Genomic DNA, 23,307 nt, shown 5'->3' with positions numbered 1-23,307 from the left:
CATGTATTCTGTTTGCAGCTTCTAATCAAAGGAATAAAAACACTTGACTAGCATAAAGTCACTAGCTGAGACTCAGAGACATAATTTACTTTGTATATTTTTTTTCTAATTTGTAGACAGCAGTGTAAACAGTCGTGTAAACAGCAGTGTAAACAGCCCTCTTTATCATCGCCATAATTAACCTTGCAGATTTACACATTATGCAATACTCTTCGAACATTATCACTGTGGCAACCTATTTGTTAAACCGCCATTTGGCAACCTAAAAAACTCTATAGGTTGCCCGGCTGGCAACCAAGGAAAAAAGTTAAGTGACAGCCCTGTGCATGTTTTGACAGTCGAAATAAATAAATTGTCGTACTGATGTTTCATTTCATTTGTCTTCATGGGTGTGTGGTATGTACAGAGGTTGGAAATCATCAGGTATACACTATGCATAACATGTATGAATGTATACACGATTACACAGGCACACAAACTTCAAATAGCAATCTTTTAATTTTTGTTCATTTTTGCATGCAAATACATGTAAACGGAATTTGCATTTTTTGTATGTACAATTCATATGGGAAAACGGAATTTCCGTTTTTTCACCATTTTGAAACGGAATTCATGATTTTGTGAAACGGAAAAGGCAATTTTTTGAAACGGAAAATCACTGCCCCTACATGGTGCATAATGCATGGTCGGCATTTAAATGTGCGCCTTGGCGACCACTGTAAGAATGGGCCAGTCCTCTCCTTCAGTGACCTCACCAAGCACTGTACCATAGCTTGTACATATTCCCTCCCACAGCCATCCAGTGCAGTATGCGTGACTCTGTGCAGTCATGCCTGGATAAAGATAGTTTCCATGGCAACCTATTTTGTGTATAGCATTAGCTGGATAGGTATTTGTGGAATAATAGTTTGTGTGTGCTAGCTGGTGTAACTATTGTACACATGATACATGTAAACATCTCCACACATGAGGAAACATGCTACTTAACAGTAATATATGAATTTGTGTGTGTGTGTGTGAGCACTGAAGTATATTATGTACAGCTGTACAAAAAAGTGCATTTCTTCATCATCTTTGTATTTTTTTTTTAACATGGGTTATTGAAAGGTGACAAATAAATTGTTAAATTAAATGTGAAAGAAGTAGTAGAACTGATATACAAAGGAAACACACTATTTTAGAGGAAAAAAAAAACAGTGATATTATGTAGAAGCAGATTAATTAAAGTTTGATGGAACTTTGATTAGCATGGATAAATTAATGGCCTTTTAAATCAAATGTCAATATGTCATTTGCATGGGATACCTTGGTGATCACAAAAAGGGCTGTCCTTGTCCATTGTCGATTGTATGATATCAATTATCATAGTGTCCTTCATTTTTTCCCCCTCAGCTCATGAATTGTTTACCAGCTATGTAATTTCCTCGCAAAGGACATTTTTATCATGTTGCTGCTCAAAGCCAAGACATGGATCGCAAACACATTGTTTAACCATGTCTTGTGGGGTGGGTGGAGCAAATTTCTTTGTGACAGTGAAAACTATTGTAGACGAGAGTTGCTAAAACATGCCCCTGAGCAATCAGGATGACTAAATTCTAGACTGTATCACTTAATGGTATTTTATGTTCATTCCATGGATGTAATGAAAAAATACTCTGTAAATACCCCATCTGAGGCATGTAAGCTGCAACCTGGAGGGTAGTTTGACAGGACTTTGGGATTCAAGGGCTGTTTGTTTTGTTTTTTTGTTTGTTTGTTTTTTCCTACATACAGACATTTTTTTTTTTTTTTTTTAGTTAGCCACTTTTGAATTGGCCATTTCTGGTTTGCTGCATCAAAATAACTTCAAGTGCAGGGCCGAACTCTAATGAACAGACAGTAAAAACACTTGATACATGTTATGAAAATGCTGGTGGACCAGCTCTGTGAGCAAGCATGGTAGTACCTATGTGTGTGCCGCATTGCCAATAGTTTTCTCTGAAAGAAAAACCATAATGATAACAATAATGAATGAAAGAAAAATCAAGAACAGCATAAAAATTGTGCAAAATGCTGACGCTTGTAAAGTTGTGAGTAAAAAAGAAAAACGTTCCGATGGCACATTCGCACTGTATGTTCACAATCACTCACCAATCGTGTTTGCAGTATTCATTCATGCGTTTATAAGTGTGAAAGATGATGAAAAGGCAAGGAGTATTTAAGAAACGTCAACAGCCGGGGTTAAATCCAGGGTAATTTGAGGGAATGCTAATTGGCATTGAAAATGACAGGGGAAGTGATGTGCGCAAACAACACACCACGCATGCTGAATCCAGTCTTGGGCATCGGATATGTTCTCACTCTTGAGCTGGAGCATACATTGTATGTACACTTTTTTCATCGAATCAAGAAGAATTAAGAGGTTTGAACGCAGCAAGTGCCACATACTCGTGAACAGTAAAAAAGCCCCTCGGCAAAAGCATTGATTGATCGACTGATTTCATGATATCAGGGTTCAAACTCCCTGATGGCAGTTTGATGATTTGATTTGCTGTGGATTGGCTGCATTTAATTTGTCTGTATGTATTGAACACATCTGCATTGTAATCAAATTGTTGGTAGATTAACATATAATTGTACTGTATGTGGTATACTTTGTGAATGGAAAAAGACAAATTCAAAAAGAGAAGGGAGGCAGAAAAAATGAATGATGAGAATTTTTGTCAGTGTGTCTATAAGAAGAGAAGCTGCAGTGATGCCAAATATTGTAGCAAATACGTAACGTTTGATTGACTTATCACAAATCTTGCATGATAGTGCTGTGTTCCGAGATAGAAGTCATATGAATTATCATTGTAACTGTTGGTGATTATTAATCTTTCTTTGTCCTCTTCCTCCCCCTCCCCCTTTGCAGTATGTTCCTTGGTGGAGCTGACAGCGAAGACAGTGGCCCTCCACATCCCGTTCGAGGTTGTCGAGCGCGTCTACCCGCCTGTCCCCGAGAACCTCCAGCTGCGCATTGCCTTCTGGAGCTTTCCGGAGAACGAGGAAGACATTAGGTGAGATGGAGCCGTCAGTGCTTTGATTCTGGGGTGTCATCTTGCATGAAATCAAAGAAATCCTCAATGGAGAAACATTAGACCACAGTTTCCTGTTCCTTTTGGTCAATGGAGTGTAATCATTTGAACAGACTTGTGTGAAAGTTTCATTATGTATGACTGAAAATTAAGAGAATGATAAAATTTTTCAATTTTTGCCAGTTCTCATAAAACAGTGATAGTAGTGGCACTCTCATATCATGCAAAACACATGGGGTGCTGATGTCAGTGCCTGACATGGGGACTATTTGCCTGCACACAAATGATGACTAAACCTTTCCGTATATTGTAGTGGGTGCAAAGAAAAGAACTTTTAACCTGTGCATAAAATTATTTCAGATTTGCAATGATTTGGTAGGGATTATTTTTTCTTAAGGGGAGGTGTACTTGCTAAATCATAGGACGATATTACCCCCCCCCCCCCCCAAAAAAAAAAAAAAAAATATATATATATATATATAATTTAGAGATTATTTGGCATTTTTCATTCTGGGTGATACCATATATTCCATGTGTGTAAAAACATTCAAACCTTTGAAATTCTATTGGTTTCTTTTCTTTTTTGTTATGCAATGGTAATGAAACTTTTTTGTGTTCTCTTTAATTTCACTCTTTTAGTTCAAGTCAACTCAAAGACACAGAGTGTGATATCTCTTTGATGTGCCTCCTTCTTAACATACAGGGGAGTGCAAAGTACATTAATTGTAATAGCTGCTCTTGTTCCATGTTCAAGTATGAAATGCACAATGGTTCCAGTAACTATTTCATTGCCTCTTACACTGTCCAAAATACACAATAAGCCCAAATAAGCCCCTTAAGAAATCAACAAACAGAAGCTTTCTTATGCTTGTGATTGAAGATTAACATGCAACTGTATTTTTGCTTCTTGATAAAACTGACACTGGAGAAGATATGTTTCAATGCTTTCCTTTGCTGCTTTTGTTGTACATAATGGGGCCTTGGGGATGAATGACAATCCCCATCATGGTATGGTAGGCACTTCCACTTTTGAAGAATTCCTTCTGCACAACAGTGAAGATGGCTGATGGCTATCAGAGTCGTGTTCTCAACATGTCAGATGGAATTTAAAAAATATTTTTACATTGTCTGTACTTTCCATGAATAGATTTGAAATCGTGTGTTTCCAAAGATTAAATGTGATATGGTATCCTGGAGTACAGCATTTTTCCCTCACGAGTAATAATTGTGATCAGTCGCCTTGACCACTTCAAATTGCGACCCCTGCGATCCACAAACTTCCTGTAGCACTCTGGTTGTGGAGACTGCTGTCTTTAGAATGGCTCTCATGGGCGGAATGTTTTCGTGCTGCAAGCTATCGTGCAAGTGCTTCCATAAATCCCGCATCATACCCTCTTCCCACCATCTCATAAGTGTTTTTCTCTTCTCGATATTAAGATGATTGCCGTGACAAGTGAATCCAGATTAGACAGAGGCCAGCCAGTAGTTTTTTGCCTTGATCAAATCAAATGCTATCATTCACAAACATGTTGGATGGTCATCGCTGTGAAGCAGGGGGGGGGGGGGAATCTGCTAGTGTTCATATCAGCACTAGAAAAAAAAAAACCACAACAACTCATGTTTGCAAACAGACCTCAAGAATCACTATCAGTATTCAACTTTGTGAATTATTCATGTCACACGGTGAGTGCTGAAATATAAGGCATGATGAGTATCTTTCAAGACATATCAAATGTGTTGTTTGAGTCATCATGCCTTTATAAATGCACAATATCTGCATGGAGTATGATTGGCTTGCATTTTCATGAAATCATTGCCACATTGGACTGTGTCTATTGCCGTATGGCTTGCGGAATAATGTTGGGTCAGATTTTGACCCCAACATTCGTTCTGTTTCACATGGTTGCCTTTCTTATTGTCCATTGAAAGAGGGTCATGATGGGGATTAGAGTCATCCTTGTTTGATTGTACATGGGATAAAATTGAAGCTAACCTTTGTCTGATTTCAGGTGTTGGAGCTTGGCTTGGGGTGAAGAAAACTTTTGTTGTTGTTGCAAGCGATTCCAGAAAGAACACCCACCAAATATCAAAAGCAGGATGTGAAGGACTGGCATATAGATTTTTCAGAGCCCTGAATGCATTGTGTGAATATCATTAGGACATCTGATTTTCGTATCTCATGACTGGAATGCAAGTTGCAGCTATTTTCTTTTAATGAGTACGATATTGATTGCACTCCCTAAAGTATGTGCAGTTCATGATTGACCATAAACTCCAGTGTGCCAGTTTAGTGTATTGAAAAAAAAAATTAAGACAAACTTTTCATTGATGTAACTATGAATATGAACTTCTACAATGTAAGCCTAATGAAGAAAAAAATGTTCAAAAAAATACAGTATTCAAAGGAAACTACAATGTAAATGTTGAAAGCATAATTTGCTGGACACATGATCGGAAAGACAAAAGAATTTTGCCATTCTTCACATGCTCAGAACAAAATGTACCCAGTTTCAGATGAAGTTAAATATTGAGTCACCCCAAACTAGACAAGGACTCTGAACAACTGTAAAATGATAGGAATGAATTACAAATCATGAATGAAGTGCTGGTCAATTTTTTTTTTTCCAAATGAAATTTTTAGTCTGTCTTGAAGAGAAATAAAAAAATACATTCTCTGAGCCAGTTGATATCACAATTTTGCCAGTTAGTTGAAACCTAGAATGATATTTCTACCCAATGAGTACCTGTAGAAAGTCAACAGGATATTGGTTCTCATCTATAGGAGATCCCAGTAAATGCACTCAAGTGCAGGATACTACTTCACACCTATTTGTTTCATGAAAATGGATTTGAATTCTCATATTTCGACAAACCGACGAGGGTTAATGCATCGATCCCGCAAATCCAGGCAAGTTCACTGCTACATCTTTCTGTGGCCTCTCCTGGTGTGTGTACACACAATGTATCCCTGTCTAGAAACACCTCTGTAGACAAAACATGACCCCATGAGGTGACATGCACATTCATGAGGTCAACGCCGCAGCTACGTTTCCTGCTGTTCCTTCGGTTTCAGCCCTTACACACCGTGCTCCTGGTAATTGATCTGGGTCTGTAGGATTTCTCGCGCGCGTTGTCGGTAAAGCAGCAGTGGCGGCATACATTTGCAAGTCCCCCTCTCCATTTTCCAACAAGTTTCATTCCCCCTGGAGAAGGCTTTACTTACATCAAAAAACACCATCTACCTGGGGCCACATTCCTCTTTAACTCCAGCTGTGGACGCTCCAGGGTTTGGAAGCGTCCGCACTGTTTTTCATACGTGTCATGCCCATTTGTAGGCAGCCATCTTACTATCAATTATGCATGCCTTGAAACAGAATGCTCACTTTGTATGTGATATGAGACGTATGTACATATTTGAGTTGGATTTTTATAAATGTATGCAAAAGAGACACAGAAAATAAATGGAAAGTTAAGTCTAGCCATGGTGCGCCCATTCTCCGCATTCTCTCCATGATATTGCTTCTCTTGATGGAGAGGCCAGTAATACCATGAATATGTGCATTGTAAGAGAAAGATACATAGATCGGACATATATTTTCAATCATATTCATGACATGGTACAAAAGTGATCATCCGCCGAGGATGATAAAAAAAAATAGATGAATAAGAAATGAAGTGCCCAGCAGTGGAAATTAAAAGGTTGTGGCATATTGATAATGTGATTGCATGCCCTATTGCAAGGAGCCACGCTGGATTGGAAGTGTATAATATTTGCACCAGCAAGGTGCGACAATAGCCTGTGCTGAATTGATGAATTATGTAAATTGATAAAAGATCTTTCTCGATAGGCCTACCCCATCCCCCTCAGCCATCCTCGGCCTCAACCAGAGGCTCACATACAGGTATGAGTGCACAAGCACAGATGTCTACATGTACACATACACCTGTATGTATCAATGGACACAGACAATTCAAGGCATCCAATAATACACCCACACAGACAAAGGTATATACATAACACCACATAGGCAAAGGCATATTATACAATTGTACATGTACATTCACAAAGATGACACATACACCCACACAAATGAAGGTATATCCATACATTCATGGAGACAAAAACAAACCAACATAGATAAAGGCATACACATACATTGAAACAGACAAAGGTATACACATACACCCACACAAACTAGACAAAGATTTACACAACACCAACTTATAGTATACCAAGGCATGCATACACAGACACAGAAACATTATACACTCACACAGACAAAGGCATACGCATAACACCCACACTACAGACCAAGGCATTTATAGCCTACACCCACACAGACACCTGGGTATAGACGAGGGCATAATACACATACACAGGTACATTTGTACTAGACAAAAGCATACTATGTTTTAATCCATACAGACACAGTCGACATACCTAAACCTTACACCAACATAGACTAAGGCATGCATACATGTACATCCACGCAGACAAAGACATGTTACACACGCACATACACCAACATAGATAAAGGCCTACACATACTGTACATGCACATAGACAAAGGCGTACACATACATTTGTATACTGACACAGACAGAAACATACACGTATACACCACACAGATGAAGGCATAACACATAGGCCTACTGTACAAGTGGAAATTTTCGTGCATTTTGTGCAACCAGAACCTAGCGCGAAAATAAAAGCACGCGAATATTTTTGCTTGCCATATGTTTCAGTAGTGGATGTCTTGATTCTGCGAAATTAAAAGCATGCGAAACTCTTCTTACCTGGCCGAGTGCGAAAAATTAGTTGCGCGAAAATATCCACTTTTACAGTGCACTAACACAGACAAAGGCATACACACACACACCAACATTTGCGAAAATATTTATTTTCGTGAATGAGGTCACAGACATTTTCGTGATATGTTGTTTACGCGATATTGACACTAAGGCTATAATGCGAAGTGCATTATTATCCTTGCGTACTACTATACGTATGGCAAAAAATTTCACGAGATATTATTTTGTGATTTGACGCTGCAGCTATCGTAAATGCACTAATGCCTGTCAGTTTGATACATGTATATTTTTTTGCATGTTGTTAAATTGGCGGTCCAACAGTTATTTGCGAAAGTTGCGAAAATTAACCCTCGCAAAAATAACAGTGGTAGTAAAGGCATACACGTACATCAGCACACACAGAGATATCCACGTGCATGTGCACATGAACAGGCAGACACAAAGGCATACACAAGTGCACAGACAGACAGCAGAGACTCCAACCCCAAGCACCTTCTGATCTGGAGATTCTCCCGCCTGAAACTCCTAGCAAACGGGAGACCCAAGTTTTTGTGTGCGAAGCGCGAAGTTCCTAGGGTTATAGATGCTCTCTGGTGCTATCTAAGGCTTATTTTTGCAACATACGATAGCAGGTAAGTGGGAAATCCTTTCCAACGGGAGACATTGAGCCAGGGCGGGAGAAATTCAATCTCAAACGGGAGAACGGGAGATTTTGCAAAAATGGGTTTTCGGCGGGAGATCTCCCGTCGAAAACGGGAGAGTTGGAGTCTCTGAGACAGACACATGCAGACACGTTCTTATAGATACATGAATACCATGGTACGTACAGAGACACAGACACAAAGATATCAAGTTGTATGATACACTCAGACACAGACATGGACATACATACATATACATATACACGTGTACATACAGGGATACAGACTGCTTATGGTATACAAAAGAAGACTCAGATATACAAACTGTGAAGCTCACATACATTTAGAATTGAGCAGAGGCATGTTTGCACACACATACTCACACATACACACACATACACACACGCACACACAAACACACACACACAGACTCAAAACACTCTAGTGCCCTCGCTGTCAATAGACGGGTCAATGGCAGGATTAGTGTCTGCTTCCGATGGTGGATCCTGCTCTTCAGCCTTCTGTTTTTGTTTGCAGTTCTACGCCTCACCTTGCCACACTCGTACCAATCAACATTGACTCGTTTGAAAGCGACCTCACGTTGCAGAGTACCAGTGGTCACATGGGTTGCAGCTATAGCCTGACCATTCTAATATTTAATTCATGGGGGAGGGGGGTCAAGGTTCCCCACGATGTATCATTCACGATTTGCTCTTCCCTGAAAGAAACAAAAATTTGATGAACAACATTGATTGCATTCTTAAGACACAAATCTTTGTCGACCCAATCTTGAACAGATTAAGGAAATGTGTCATAAGCAAATCTTTTTTCAGTTTCCCTTTTCTTTTGTGGCAGAATGTTGTTCTCTCGATGGTTGATGTTCAAGGGAGTTCATAGCCCTCATTACATGCTTCGTCCACTTATTTGACTTTTTTTTGGGGGGGGGGAGGGATTCAGTAATTTAAAAAAAAAAATCGTTCACTCAAATTTTGTGCCTCAATGACAATTTAGAGTTGATTGATTTTACTGCAGTATCTATATTTGCCATGTAGCCACAACTTTTTTCTGGTACTGGGTATTTCTGTAATAAATCTTATGACATGAGTGTATAACACTTAATGCAGATAAATATTGATGACTACTGTTTTTACTCCAGCAAATCACAAAGCACTATACACAACGTTTGTATGTTTAATGCACGTCATTAAGCTGCTTCGTAGATTAAGATTTCCTATTTGGCTGCTGTCCAAACAAAGATAATGTCTCATAATTACTGAGGTGCTAATGAATGTCAAGTAGCAGTTGCCATTTCCCCTTGAGTTCGATGAAGAAAAAATAAAAAAAATCATGCTGATATGAGCTCTTAGTATCCCTTATCAGTCAAGTGTCTTCCTTGTTATTGTGAATGACTTATTATGGTCATACCCAGTGCCATATTTAAAGAGAGTCTGGCCAACTCGGTTTTCAGCTCATGAGTTTTGAAGCCTGTGATTGGTCAAAAGGGGTCCCGTGATCTTTGTAGAGCCATGTCGTTACTAAAGTGCGCTCATACGCAGCGCTCATTGTTCACTACCCCTTATTTGGTTTAACCCTGTAACGCGTAATACGCGCGGTAACGACATGGCGTCCAATTTAGCAGTTGGCCAGACTCTCTTTATATACGGCACTGGTCATACCATGTACCAGTGTGAGCACATTTACTGCAACCCCGTCCATTTCCTTCTCCTCTGCTATCTTTTGTGTGGAATCAAGATATCCTGACCAATGCATTGAGAAGTTTAACCGAGAGATAATTATACTCGTGTACCCGCCCCGGAAGAATCACAGATTGTACCTCTAGCTACCTTTGGATTGAGAGCACTGCTGTTCAAATCGGTGAAAGCTGATGCAGTATGATTGTTTGATTTGAACGGAAGCACCTCTTTCCTCACGATGATAGATGATCTGGTGATATTCATCAAATTTACAAACTGTCGGATAGTCTCTTCAGAGTGCTCACTTAACCCTTCTTGTGCCTCGAGTGCCGCTTGGTGCAGACAAACTCCCATAGCATTGTATGATACACACTGTCCAAGGTCCCTGGTATAGAAAGGGTTAACACTAGGTTCTTCCAGGAGGTATTGCCTGTGGTATTACCCCAAGCACCCATTCATGCCCCCCTATCAAGAGGAATATTGTGCACAGAACAGCATGTCCAAGAATGTACATTGTACTTAGTTCAGTTCTGTTTGTTTCATTTTATCACTGGACCTGCTTCTGTCAGTGGCTATTTTTCAACTAGTCTGTGCAAAAAAACACACACACACAAAAAAAAAAAAAAAAAAAAAAAAAAACACACATACATCAATAAATGCAAGAACATTATTTAGTAACAACAGAAATTAGATGAATACAAATCATATTGAAACGAAAGATATAATACATTGATAAGAATACCAAAAAGGAAAGTACTTAAATACATGTATCTATCTTCCCTTTAAAGATTAGATATAATTGAAATGTAGTATGTGCTGGGATTGACCCCATGTAGATTCTCAAATCTTATTCACATTACCTTTAGTGCTTTTTCTTTCATTTGTTTTCTTCTTTCTGTATATTTTTTTTCTTATTTCATTGTATAGGTTGTACTCCTGTCTAGCAAATGGTAGCCCCGATGAATTCCAGCGAGGGGAACACATGGTCAGAAACAAAGCAGTGCGGGATGTGCTACAGATTGGTAAGTATCCCCTTCTCTGCAAGCATTAGATAAGGTTTGTGGGGAAACAAACGAAGAGAAAATACAAGGCAGAGGGAATACTGTAGTCAAAGTGATAATCACTGAACACATACATTATAAAAGAACAGAGTAAGATGATGTGAGAGAAAGTATGATTTATATACCTCATTTGATGAATCCTCGATTCTGATTGGTCAAAGATGCAATCTCTACTTTTTACTCTGCCTGGTAGTCAACATGTGGCTTTTAAAGATGCTTGTATTAAGTATATCCTGCGCGCATATCTATGCATCTACTTCATATCATCAAGGAGCTTCAAAACAAAAGCTCCTTGATATCATGTTACCTATCCATTTAACATTTGTTATTCTGGTGCCAATTAGAATCAAAATGGATAGGTAAGTAAAGCTCACTCGCAGATAAAATGTTCGATACCAAACATACATCACTGTGTTGAGAAATTATACTTCTTGTGTTTTCTCTGACTGCTAGCTTGACAACTTCATTTCATTGCCTTATATAATTTAGCATTGATATGAAAGTGGGATGTGGTATATAAAACAAGTATTGACTGCTTTTTTGTGTGTCAATAGTTAAAGCTATTTGCCCTCATTAGCGGTCCTGCACATTCGCTTCTCTCTCATTGGTACGTACCTCTGGCTTCCGCAGGCTGAAAACCAGTTTGCAGTTTGCCATAGTGTTTGATAGCATGTCTGCATAGTACATGAACATGAGCACAATCAACTATTTGAGGGAACAAGTTACTAATAGACAGTTTCACTTTTAAGAGACTTCAGAACCAAAACTAGCTGAGCTGTAGAATCAGAAGTCAGCTTAATGGAGACACTATACGATTTTGTCTGTCCCTTTAATCCATGTTGTGTAGTAGGATTGGAATTACTGCAAATGAGAAAAGCTGTTGTGATTGATTTGTTTCCATTCTTTTTTTCATTCTTGCAAGAGAGTTATGTTTAATATTCTGCTGTTATTCAAGTAACATTTGCTTCTGGTTGAAATCTATCTCCCTGAAAGCAAGTTACAAATAGCAAATTCTGTGGATTTAAAGCAGGTATAAAGGAATGTGTGCCAACAATTTTGTTACACTATGTGAATGCTGACAATCACCCATATCTTTTATTTGTTAAGACTAATATTCAAACTTTTTTGTTTTATTTTCTTTGTTTCACATGCGAATGACCGTGATTACCCTTTCCGCCGACAGGATTTCACCTGAGCGGGACTGTGGTGCCGTCCCACCCGATGACTCAGCAGCACGGCGCCAGCGCCACCTTCAACGTGGCCATCACCTTCGACCGCCGCCGCATCTCCTCCTGCAGCTGCACATGCAGCTCGGCCAGCAAGTGGTGCAGCCACGTGGTGGCGCTCTGCCTCTACCGCATCCACCACCCGACGGCTGTCTGCCTGCGGGCGCCCGTCTCCGAGTCGCTGTCCCGCCTGCACCGCGAGCAGCTGCAGAAGTTTGCGCAGTATCTCATCAGCGAGTTCCCTCGCCTGGTAAGTACATGCCCCACATGAAATGATCCCACAAGTGCATGTGCACATTGAAGGTTTGCTGTCGTACATGCTTCTGCAAAACCCAGCCAGAATTTCACATTTGGGTTAGGTTTCGTTTTGTTTTTGTGTTTGTTTTTATGGCTTTCATGTGTCTTTCAGATAACTTCATGTCCTCCACACTGTGTCGTGGCTGAGTGTACACTTTGTACGTATAGAGAGTGTTGTTATGTATTTTGCTGATGTCAAATAATCCCTGCCATTGTTGTAACTAGTGGTTATTACCTGTATTTCAACATCTCTGATTATGTATATATTTAGGAATATAGTCTAGAGAACTTTGAACTTTTTTCCCCCCAGCCACAGCCTAATGGCTTCAAGTCTGAAGCCTCAACTTCTCTCAATGTGTCAAAAGAATGTTTCTGTTATGACCCAACATGGTTAGATCGGATAGCCCTTGAATGAAGAAATGTCTGCCGTAGCTTTGATCTTGTTTTTCAACTCCCCGATGACGGATGTATCATGGCGTGTGTACTTTTGAGATCTGTCATCAGTAATGGATGAATGTTTGTGATAGCAGTGATGTATGTGTGTTGGGGTTGATATGTGCTGGTGCTGGAATTAAGTTTGTTCAACCCACCATTCTTTGCTACTTGCTGAAGACGATATGAGCACATATTGTCACAGGTGAGATATCTGTGTACATAGAGCAAGGGCCTGGAAAGGTTGAATGAATGCCACTCACAGGCATCTACCATATACCCTTTTACACTGGGATTTTGATTTCCAGTTCCTGGTGTCTAATCTACACAGGCTATAAAATTCAAAACGTTTCTGTGCACAAAGACGAATGAGATCCCTCCATTTAGTGATGCATTCTCTCCCTCTCTCCCCCCCCCTTTTCTCTCTCACATACTCACATGTACACACATTCTTTCTTTCCTTTCCTTCCTCCTCTGTCCCCTGTATTCCTTCTCTCTCTCCTCTCTCATTCTATCTCTCATGCTTCCTCTCTTTCTCCCCTTAACTCCTTGCATCCCTCTCTCCCTCACCTTTCTCCCCCTCTCACCTCCACCTTCTCTCCTTAACTCCTTCATCTAAAATCTCCCCCACTCTCTCTCTCCCCTTCCTTCTGTCCATCCCAGATTCTACCCACGGCCCAGCGTCTGCTGGACGAGCTGCTGCTCTCTCAGGCCAGTGCCATCAACAAGGTGTGTGGGGCCCCGGACCCCACGGCTGGCCCACCGGCCACCGAGATGACCCACTGGTTCCTCGATGAGGCCATTCTCCACGAGAATATCAAAAAGACCCTGATTAGGTTCAGTGGACCTTCTCCCATAGTCTTCAGGTGAGTACTCCAGCAATTCATTAACCCGTTGAGGACGGACTGATTTTGCTACAACACGCATTTCTCATAGACACCTGCCGGAGTATACTTGGGACTCGTCCTCAACGGGTTAATATAATTGTAATATATGTGACCCTGGCTGCATTTACCAACTTTCTTGTGTCGGAAATGCATTTTACTATCAAAACGCGTTTGCAAACGCCTTTCAGATAGCATTCTTCAAATTGTTGCATTCATCAAGTGAACTCTGTTGTGAGTCGGTAAGGTGGCCTTGTCACTGCACAGCTCCATTGCGCAGTTTGACCCAAGAAGCAGAGATGTGTAGTTGGCAGTGGTTGGCATGGGCAGGTCCGAGCTATGAATGCATTTCAAAACAACTTTGCATTCATCAACTCTACAGAAACATCAGGGCATTCAGACCAAAAAAATTATACTGGAACGGTATAGCTATACCAAAACGGTATAGCTATCTGATGAATTTACATGTCTGAACGCTGACTCACGAAACGACGTATAACAAAACGACATATAGCGAAACGACGGTCTGAGCATCGTTTCGAACTAGAACTCGATAACAAATCAGCATTCCGTGTGCGTCTGAACGTATGGCGACCATGGAACGGTATAACTGGGCGGGGCTTAATGGGAGCGCGCACGAAAGGTGTGACCCCACAGCTAGTGACAGCTAGCTGTCACTCATGACTAGACTATAACAGCATGCGCAGTGGGAGACTGCACATCTGTACGACATTTCCCAGAACAGTCGAAATTCGTGTCTGAACGGTCTGTTGGCTATACGATGATTCTTTATACGTCGTTTCGTTATCGAGTTTTGGTGTAAAATGGCATGCGTCTGATTAGGGGGCATGTTTCTGGCTCAAACGTATTTGCAATCACACCCTTTTGGAGTTTCAAAAACTTGTTTCTAATCCCATAATCAAAACAGCGTTGTGTTTATCAACTGCCAAAAGCTCCCTGATAGTTGTTTGGAAACCTTAATTCTACGCCAGAAGTGAGTTGATGAACGCAACCCCTGCATCACAAAACCACCCAAAAGTCACCAGACATGGATTTTTAGTCAGGTGCAGATTCTGAAAGAGGAGACTGACGCTTAGCTTTCAAATGATGTATAACTCAGTGCAAATTGACTCTCCTAACCTACTATCTAAATAATGGAAAGAAGGTACACACACACCTTGGGACAAGTGATTACTGAGAAAAAGGGCTTTGAAGTGGAGGGTTTATTCAAGTGCTTAATGTCACCAAGCAGTGCTCCGTGCAATGAATTGGACAAAAAACGGGATGTAAAACTCCAGGGCAACCACAATGAAAAGATTATCAGATTAAGCTGAAATTAAGCACACTTTATCACCACATTCTATTCATGACTACCAGTACCACTAATTTTCAAAACAGTAGCATTATCTTTCCAAAAGTTATTAGAGTTGAAGTGAAGAGTGTTTAAAGTGTTTTTAAGAAATGAAAAGGAGACATAACTAATTACACTATTCTACAAAAACTATTCTTGAAAAACTGGAAAAAGACACAACTTCCCATCGGTTTTATGATCCCAAACTTATGTATAATGTAGATGAAGAATTGTTCTTTCAGAAAAAACAAACAAACTGAAAATTGATAACATTGATTTATTTCACCTGTCTTGAGTCCTCATGAAAAATATTGGCATGCATCTTTTTGTTGGAATGTGATGCACGGTCACATATTGCATTAGATTGTTCAATATTTATACATTTTCTCGAAAGGTTTCTTCATATCCTTGTTATGTTCATGTTATATTTATGTGTTTATACAAGAGATGCAATATACTCATATGTCTATCTGTACATCTATCGCTGCATATCTATATATCTATATGTGCACTTACCTGTACTTAGACGGACCAGCCTTATGCAGGTTGTCATTTTCATTCTCTCTTTCAATTACTCTATATTCATATCAAAGAAATCAGTATGAAAGTTCATATACACTCTTCTTTTTGTATATAAATGTCATTATAGGTCATACTTCGCTAAGATGCAATGTAACTATGTACATGATGAGGCCATTGTGAAATAGAGTTGAATGGAATTGTTTCATTAAGAGCATCATGGAGGAGGGGCCTTATATAGAAAAGGGTTCATTGTTCTGAATAAAGACATGGAGTAAATGAAGAAAATTCATTTATAAATCAAAATAAAAAAAAACCTAAACCCTCCCCCCCCCCCATTATAGGACCATTTTTCACATTCCACTGCCAAATTAGGAGGGCACATTAAGTTATTAAAGACTTGTTCCATACATTTTTCCTTGTCCAGTCACCAAAGTGATTTCTGGTGGAACCTGGGGGATTGGTCAAAGGGACCTCTTAGGATATCTAGCGGTCCTGTGTAGACAATAGGGACCATGGGACCACTGTTGATAGTGCAAGTTATAGAATGGTCATCGGCTATGTGGGTGGAGTGACACAAAATATTTAATTGTAACCCACCTGTAGGACACCACCAGTGCTTGGCACATCTCAAAGATTAAGTTTTTAAGTTTTTTTTCAATTGCATTTTGTTTATTGTGGCTCATCAATCTAGATGCATGCCTTTGATTCCTTCTGTGCTTATATCATGCAAGAAAGAAGAAAAGTAGAAAGGGAAGAAGAAGAAGATGATGATGATGAAGAAGAAGTCGAAGATTCCAGTACTGTGAACTTTGCACAGTTGAATTTGGATTTGTGCCTTACACTATATCTCAGCACTTTGCAAGTAAATGGGATGCTGATATCTTTTTCATTGTAAAGAGGCACTGACTGTTTTTATCGTCCATGTTCATTGCCCATTTCTGGGTTCCCAGGTCTTGGGATGAAGGGTCATTGATATCCTTATCACAGAAGCAGTGATATCCTTTCATTCATTAGGCTGTATGTGAGGGGAAAAAAGGTGCCACAGGTCTGTTTTTCTCTAAGCACTCTTCCTTCCTCCCGGCTGGTCTTTGGATCATTCAAACATCCTGTGTGGATACATATCCCACTCTCAAGTCCATCCTTAAAAAGCGTGCTCCATAAATCACATGATTTGTCTGTGGTCGATTTGATATTCATCTGCCGAGTATTGCTTTTCAGCGGTCTTCTTCCTACCACTGTGGTGGTTTAGCACTTTGAGAGATTGTTATCACTGTATCTCACATATTTTTCTATCGTATTATTTTTGTTCATTTATAAAAAAAACTTAAAGGGCAACTTAGACATTCATTTATGTGAAATTCAAAGTATTGCATGCATTTTGCATTTGTTGGTTTTTAGTTTGAATTTAGATAAGAACTGTTCTCTACATAATGGACTTGTTTACCATCACTTTATTTAGCCATGTGAGAATGAGAAACATACAAATCAAAGACTTTTTACTGACTTGCTGAATCAAGTGTAATATGATGTTATGTATATGTTCAAGTACAATTTTACCTGAAGTCTGTGTTACATTGGCAGGGTAGTTCAGTGAAAAATCCTCAGAGCCAGAGGTTAGTTTGCCCTCAACGGCATCATGAAAATGGCAGGTCTGGTCAAGAAAAATCATCCTTTAAGAACTTAGTCATCTTAAAACGATTCTTATTTTGAAAGTGCATCTAGGGAAGAAAACGAAAGTTGTGGGTTTTTTTTTAAAGTTCAGAATGTGTGAGCATTAAAGCTTCTACAAGAATTTGCCCAAAGAGTTTTACATTACTCTTTTTTTAAAATCAGTTTTATGATAGACATCATAACATCCATCCAGCATCATCATTGAGCTTTGAATCTCATCTCCCCCATGTGTCTCTCCAGTGATGTTAATTCCCTCTACCTGTCATCGACTGCCCCGCAAGCGGCGGCTGAGTGGACCAACCTGCTCCGACCGCTGCGAGGGCGCATGCCGGAGGGCATCTGGAACCTGCTCTCCATCGTCCGCGAGATGTACCGTCGCCGTGACAGCAACGCCATCTCCCTCCTCCGCATCCTGACAGAGGAATGCATCATCTGTGACCAGGTGAGCGTGGGATTGAAAAAAAAAAAGGATGGGTGGATGGGGGAGAAGATTCATCTGCCTTACTCCAATTTAACTATCGCATGGTACCGGCATTCCAGTAATCCTCAGTATTGAGGAGAGAAAGGAATGATGAATGCATCGCAAGGCTGTCCAGCTTATTTTGATTTGTCGTTTCATCAATTGCTCCAAATTCTACACATAGAAATGGGTTGAAATTTGAAAATGAAAAAAAAAAAGAAGAAATTCTCTGTCTTGAACATAATATGAAGAGTTTAAATGCCAAAACAGATATATCCATTTCTATCAGTATAAGATAAATTAGATTAATGTGCTTGAAAACAAAGAAATTAATTAAAACATGATAGTTTTGATGATATATTCGGAAATATTTCTTGTTATGTGTAACGAGTGCAGTGCCATTGAAAAGATTTTGTTTTTCTCTGTTTAATGATGACCTTACTTTTAAAAAAAAAATTAAAATGGTGTTTATCTGTTTTTGCATCAAACTCTTCATATGAACATAAAAATTGTGTATGACATGAAAGCAGGATCGATTCTAAAACACAAAATAGAAAGACAATGCAGACCTGTATTTAGATGTAATCAGTTTTGTCAATGACATGCCGAGAAAATTAGTATCATTTTGGGTGTGGCAGTGCCTGTATCTAGGGAACTTTTGCTGGAGATTTGTGCACAGTAGAGATCAGAAATGAACTTAGAAAAGGAGTTGCCACTGTTTTGATGCACTTTTCTAAAATGAATGTGATATCATCTTTCAGATTGTGATCTGGTGGTTTAGCACGCGGACCTCCGCGCTGCACTCACAGCACGGTAACCATGGACACAGGGCAAATAGCAACAGCAGCACGGCTGCCGCCCAGCACGCCTGCGCCAGCATGTGCGAGGAGATCGTCACGCTCTGGCGGCTCGCTGCCCTCAACCCCATCAACTCCCGACAGGACCGCGGGGGCCACGAGCAGGAGTTCCGCAAGTGGCACCTGCAGGTCATCGAGAAGGCGCGCAAGTCGCGGGGACCCTCCCACTGCTGGACGGGTGGCGGCGGCGGTGGGGCGAACAACAACAACCTCCGGAGGGTGGACATCGAAGTCTTCGCTGGCTTCAAGCCAGCCATTGAAGCGTGCATGCTGGACTGGAGTGACTTCCCCATTGAGGGCGTCACGCACAGAGAGACCCGCATTCCAAGAGTGAAAGTAGAACAAGGAGGAGACACCACTAGTCGGCCAGTGGTCAGCACTGTCCATACTAAAGTTGCAACTTCTTCCACTCTATCAGCCCCCAGTCAGTCAAAAGTTGATCCTAGTAAGCAGGGTGTCAATGTTGTTGTCAGCAGCAGCAGCCCTCAGGCCAGCTCGCCCGGATCCAAAGACGAAAAGTCCAAGGTGGAGTCCGACAGCGAGACCCTCTTGCGAGTGAACTCTTCCGATTCATCTATGTCTTCTTCAAGCGACAGGGTCGAAGGCTACCAGACAGGGTTGAGTCTGTCTCACTCGGACGACACCGACTCCGATGTGCAGACGGTGTCAAATTTCACCTCAAAGCAGGCTGCGGACAGCAAGCACTTACAGCCGCTCGTCCACGACCCCAAGGAGGCGTCCAGCCAGGGAACAGGTTCCCCCCGCGAGGGCGCCGCGGGAGGTGGTGGGGACAAACCGAGTGGTAAGCGCAAGACGAAAAGCAAGCACGTCGAACGCGGAGATTCGGACTTGACAGACAGCGAGGCCGGCCTGGTGGCCGAGCCCCTCCGCAGGGAGCAGGAGAGCGACTCGTCCAACGACGCCAGGGCGGGGCGGAAGCAGGCGTTGCAGGTGGAGCAGCGGGAATCCCGCGAGTCCCAACCTTCCAGCGATGAATACCAGATGTACTACTACGACACCAGGCAGGCCAAGACCGCTGAGCCCTCAGGACCGAAGAAGAAGAACGACACTCCTAACCCATTTGTTGGCATCAAGAAGATGGAGGATAGGATTGAGGTAATAAAAAAAGAAAACCTGCTTTTCAATTTCCCTTTCTAATCTGTACTGCAATCCTCTAGAGATTAATGAATGGGATTACTTTCATTCTGCATGCAACTCAGATTCTAAGCACTGTAGTCGTGGTATTACCATTTGACCAGCGGTGATTGCTGCGCACCGCTGCAAAGTGGCTGGTGTTATACCTGTTGATAAGCAGTAACGAAGTGTCAGTGATATTTGCCTCAGTAATCATTGACTTATGAAGTGAAGAAGCTGTCAACTTCAGTTTAGGAATAACCCTTTCTGTGCCAGGGACGTTAGACAGCGTTTACAACCCTATGAGGTGTTCCATGCCAATTGACACTCAAGCACACAAATGGTTAAAGGGAGCTGTTTACTTTAAAGAGACAGCCTCTTGACCAGATAATCAGCACTGTATATAGATTAGTCAGCATTTGAGGAAAATATGAACGAGGAAGTATTGATATGTATCATACCAAAGTTGATGTACAATGTATACACATGAATGGGTTTGTATTGTTATCATTGTTTTTGTTGTTCTAGTCATGGTTATCAATACATGCCATATTAATGTCAGTAATGATGGTAGTGGTTATGATGATATTGATATTGATGATGATAGTGATATACCTACATTTCAAGGAAAGCTCATTATCATCCAAGTATGCAAGTATATGCGTACATGTATATACTTCATGTAACAATAGTCCATGAAGAAGCAAAGATGTCATCAACACCAGCTTTCACCAACTTCCGCACATAATTCATTTTCCATGAGTTATGCATTGTCATATTGACTGGCTGAGATTCGATTTCATTTGAGGTATGTGAGATATGTTTCAAATGTGAAATGCTTTTAACACTCCCCACCCCCCTCCCCCTCCATCAGATCATGTTTTCAAGGGCGGAGGCCCTCCATGCCCATGGGTACACGAAGCACGCCTGCAAGCTGGCCATCCAGCTAGCCGAGGAAATGCTGGAGAAACCACCAGTCCTGGATGCCCCACCCCCTACTGGTCTCTCCAATAGGGTGAGCCGACGATGCTGGAATTTGATAGAGATGTTACTGTCTGATATTTTGCTGATGTGTGTGCGTTTATGTGCTTTACAATTTGAATATTTAAAGTCGCAAAGTTTTACAGGACATCAGGAATGTGGGATTTGAATGTGCAATTAAAATTATTTTTAATTCTCCTGTTTCCCATGAAGGCATGGGTGAAAAAAAAAAATTAGAAAAGAGGAGTGTCTTGTAAGCAAGTGAGAATGCTACTCTTGACTTTGATGAAGAGATTTTCAAAGATCAAACAGTGCCATTCCATTGTTTATGCCTTTTTCTTTCCATTTGTCAACGTTGCATACAATGTTCACATATTTCTACACCCTTAAGTTGGTGATATTGATGGATGCTGGTGGGAGGATGTTAATGTTGGTGGTAAGAGGATGATAATGGGTGGAGGATGTTAATGTTTGTGGTAGGAGGATGTTGTTAGGAGGATGTTGATAGATGATGGCAGGAGGATAGACGTTGATGTTGGTGGTAAGAAGTTAATAATGATTGGAGGATGTTAATGTAGGTGGTAGGTGGGTGTTGTTAGGAGGATGTTGACAGATGGTGGTAGGAGGATAGATGTTAATGTTGATCATGATGGTAAGAGGATGTTGATGGGTGGAGGATGTTAATGTCAGTGGTCGGGGGATGTTGTTAGGAGGATGTTGATAGATGGTGGTAGGAGGATTTTAATGCTTGAGGTAGGATGATGTTGATGATTGGAGGATGTTAATGTTGGTGGTACATGTTAGAGGATGTTGTTAGGAGAATGTTAATTTTTAGTGGTAGGAGGATGTTGATGGAAAGTGGATGTTGATGTTGGGATAAGAGGATGCTGTTAGGAGGATGTTAAGATATAGTGGTGGGAGGATGTTGATAAATGGTTGTAGGAGGATGTTAATGTTAGTGGTAAGAGGATGTCAGTGTTGGAGGTAGGAAGATGTTAGGGGGATGTTGATGATTGGAGGATGTAAATGTTGGAGGTAGGAAGAAGTTTTTAGGAGGATATTGATAGATGGTGGTAGGAGGATGTTAATGTTGGTGGTAAGAGGATGTTGATGGCTTGAGGATGTTAATGTTGGATGTAGGAGGATGTTGATAGATGGTGGTAGGAGGATGTTGATGGATGGGGGTAGGAGGATAGATGTAAATGTTGGTGGTAGGAGGATGTTGATCGTTGGAGGATGTCAATGTTTTTGGTAGGAGGATGTTGATGGTTGGAAGATGTTGATGTCGGTGGTAGGAGGATGTCGATAGATGATGGTAGGAGGATGGTGATCGATGGTGGTAGGAGGATGTTGATAGATGGTGTTAGTAGAATGTTGGAGTTGATAGTACAAGGAATGTTGATGGACGGTGTTAGGAGGATGTTGATAGATGGTATAGTAGAATATTGATGTTGATGGTACAATGAATGTTGATGGACGGTGTCAGGAGGATGTTCATGTTGGTTGTCAGGGGATGTTAATGTTGGTAGGAAGATGTTAATTTTGATGGTAGGAGGATGTTGATGAATGGTGTCAGGAGGATGTTGTTTGATGGTGTTAGTAGAATGTTGATGGACAGTGTCAGGAGGATGTTGATAGATGGCATAGTAGAATGTTGATGTTGATGGTGCAATGAATGTTGATGAATGGTGTCAGGAGGATGTTGTTAGCTGGTGTCAGTAGAATGTTGATGTTGATGGTACGAGGAATGTTGACAGATGGTGTCAGGAGGATGTACAGGGTGGTGCAGGGCTAGACACTAATTTTTTTCTCTGGTTGGCTGTTCAGGCCACTACAGTAAAATCTGAAATTTTTTGTGGCCAAAAAAGTGCAGTGGCCTGAAGCAAATGGAAACATGACAACCCATTTTTAGTCCTAAGGGTCTGATTGAGTGACCGAAAGATAGCCTTTTTGTAAATTTGGTGGCCCACCATCAATTTTTGGGGGCCCTTGGCCACCTCGCCACCGGGCCATCGCTAATGTCAAACCCTGTGGTGGTGGGAGGATGTTTATGGATGGTGTGAGGAGGATGTTGGTGGATGATGGTAGGAGGATGATGAAGGATGGTGCTGGAGGATATTGATGCTGGAGGATATTGATGCTGGATGTATGAATATGCCATTGAATATTGGTCGGAGGGTTTAATGCATCCCTCCATGACTTTGGCTAATCCTTGAGAGAGAGCACAA

At 40.9% G+C, this 23,307-nt stretch overlaps 1 protein-coding gene across 1 annotated transcript in view; it reads left to right on the top strand.

Moving 5' to 3' along the window:
* LOC139725436 (zinc finger SWIM domain-containing protein 8-like) overlaps nt 1–23,307 on the top strand; it is a 66,809-nt gene that overhangs the window by 28,425 nt on the left and 15,077 nt on the right. The window contains exons 2-8 of the mRNA XM_071636512.1: nt 2,894–3,038; nt 11,131–11,225; nt 12,448–12,740; nt 13,883–14,085; nt 17,888–18,089; nt 18,869–20,080; nt 20,973–21,113. Coding sequence (XP_071492613.1) covers nt 2,894–3,038; nt 11,131–11,225; nt 12,448–12,740; nt 13,883–14,085; nt 17,888–18,089; nt 18,869–20,080; nt 20,973–21,113 — 2,291 coding nt within the window. The remainder of the gene's footprint in view (nt 1–2,893; nt 3,039–11,130; nt 11,226–12,447; nt 12,741–13,882; nt 14,086–17,887; nt 18,090–18,868; nt 20,081–20,972; nt 21,114–23,307) is intronic.

This window comes from Diadema antillarum, unplaced genomic scaffold (assembly GCF_040938485.1).
Source record: "Diadema antillarum isolate AM-2024a unplaced genomic scaffold, OU_Dant_1.0 seq00000041_RagTag, whole genome shotgun sequence".
NCBI classification, from domain to species: domain Eukaryota; kingdom Metazoa; phylum Echinodermata; class Echinoidea; order Diadematoida; family Diadematidae; genus Diadema; species Diadema antillarum.
Note: the sequence above shows the minus strand (reverse complement) of the source record. Positions and strands in the feature narration are given on the sequence as shown.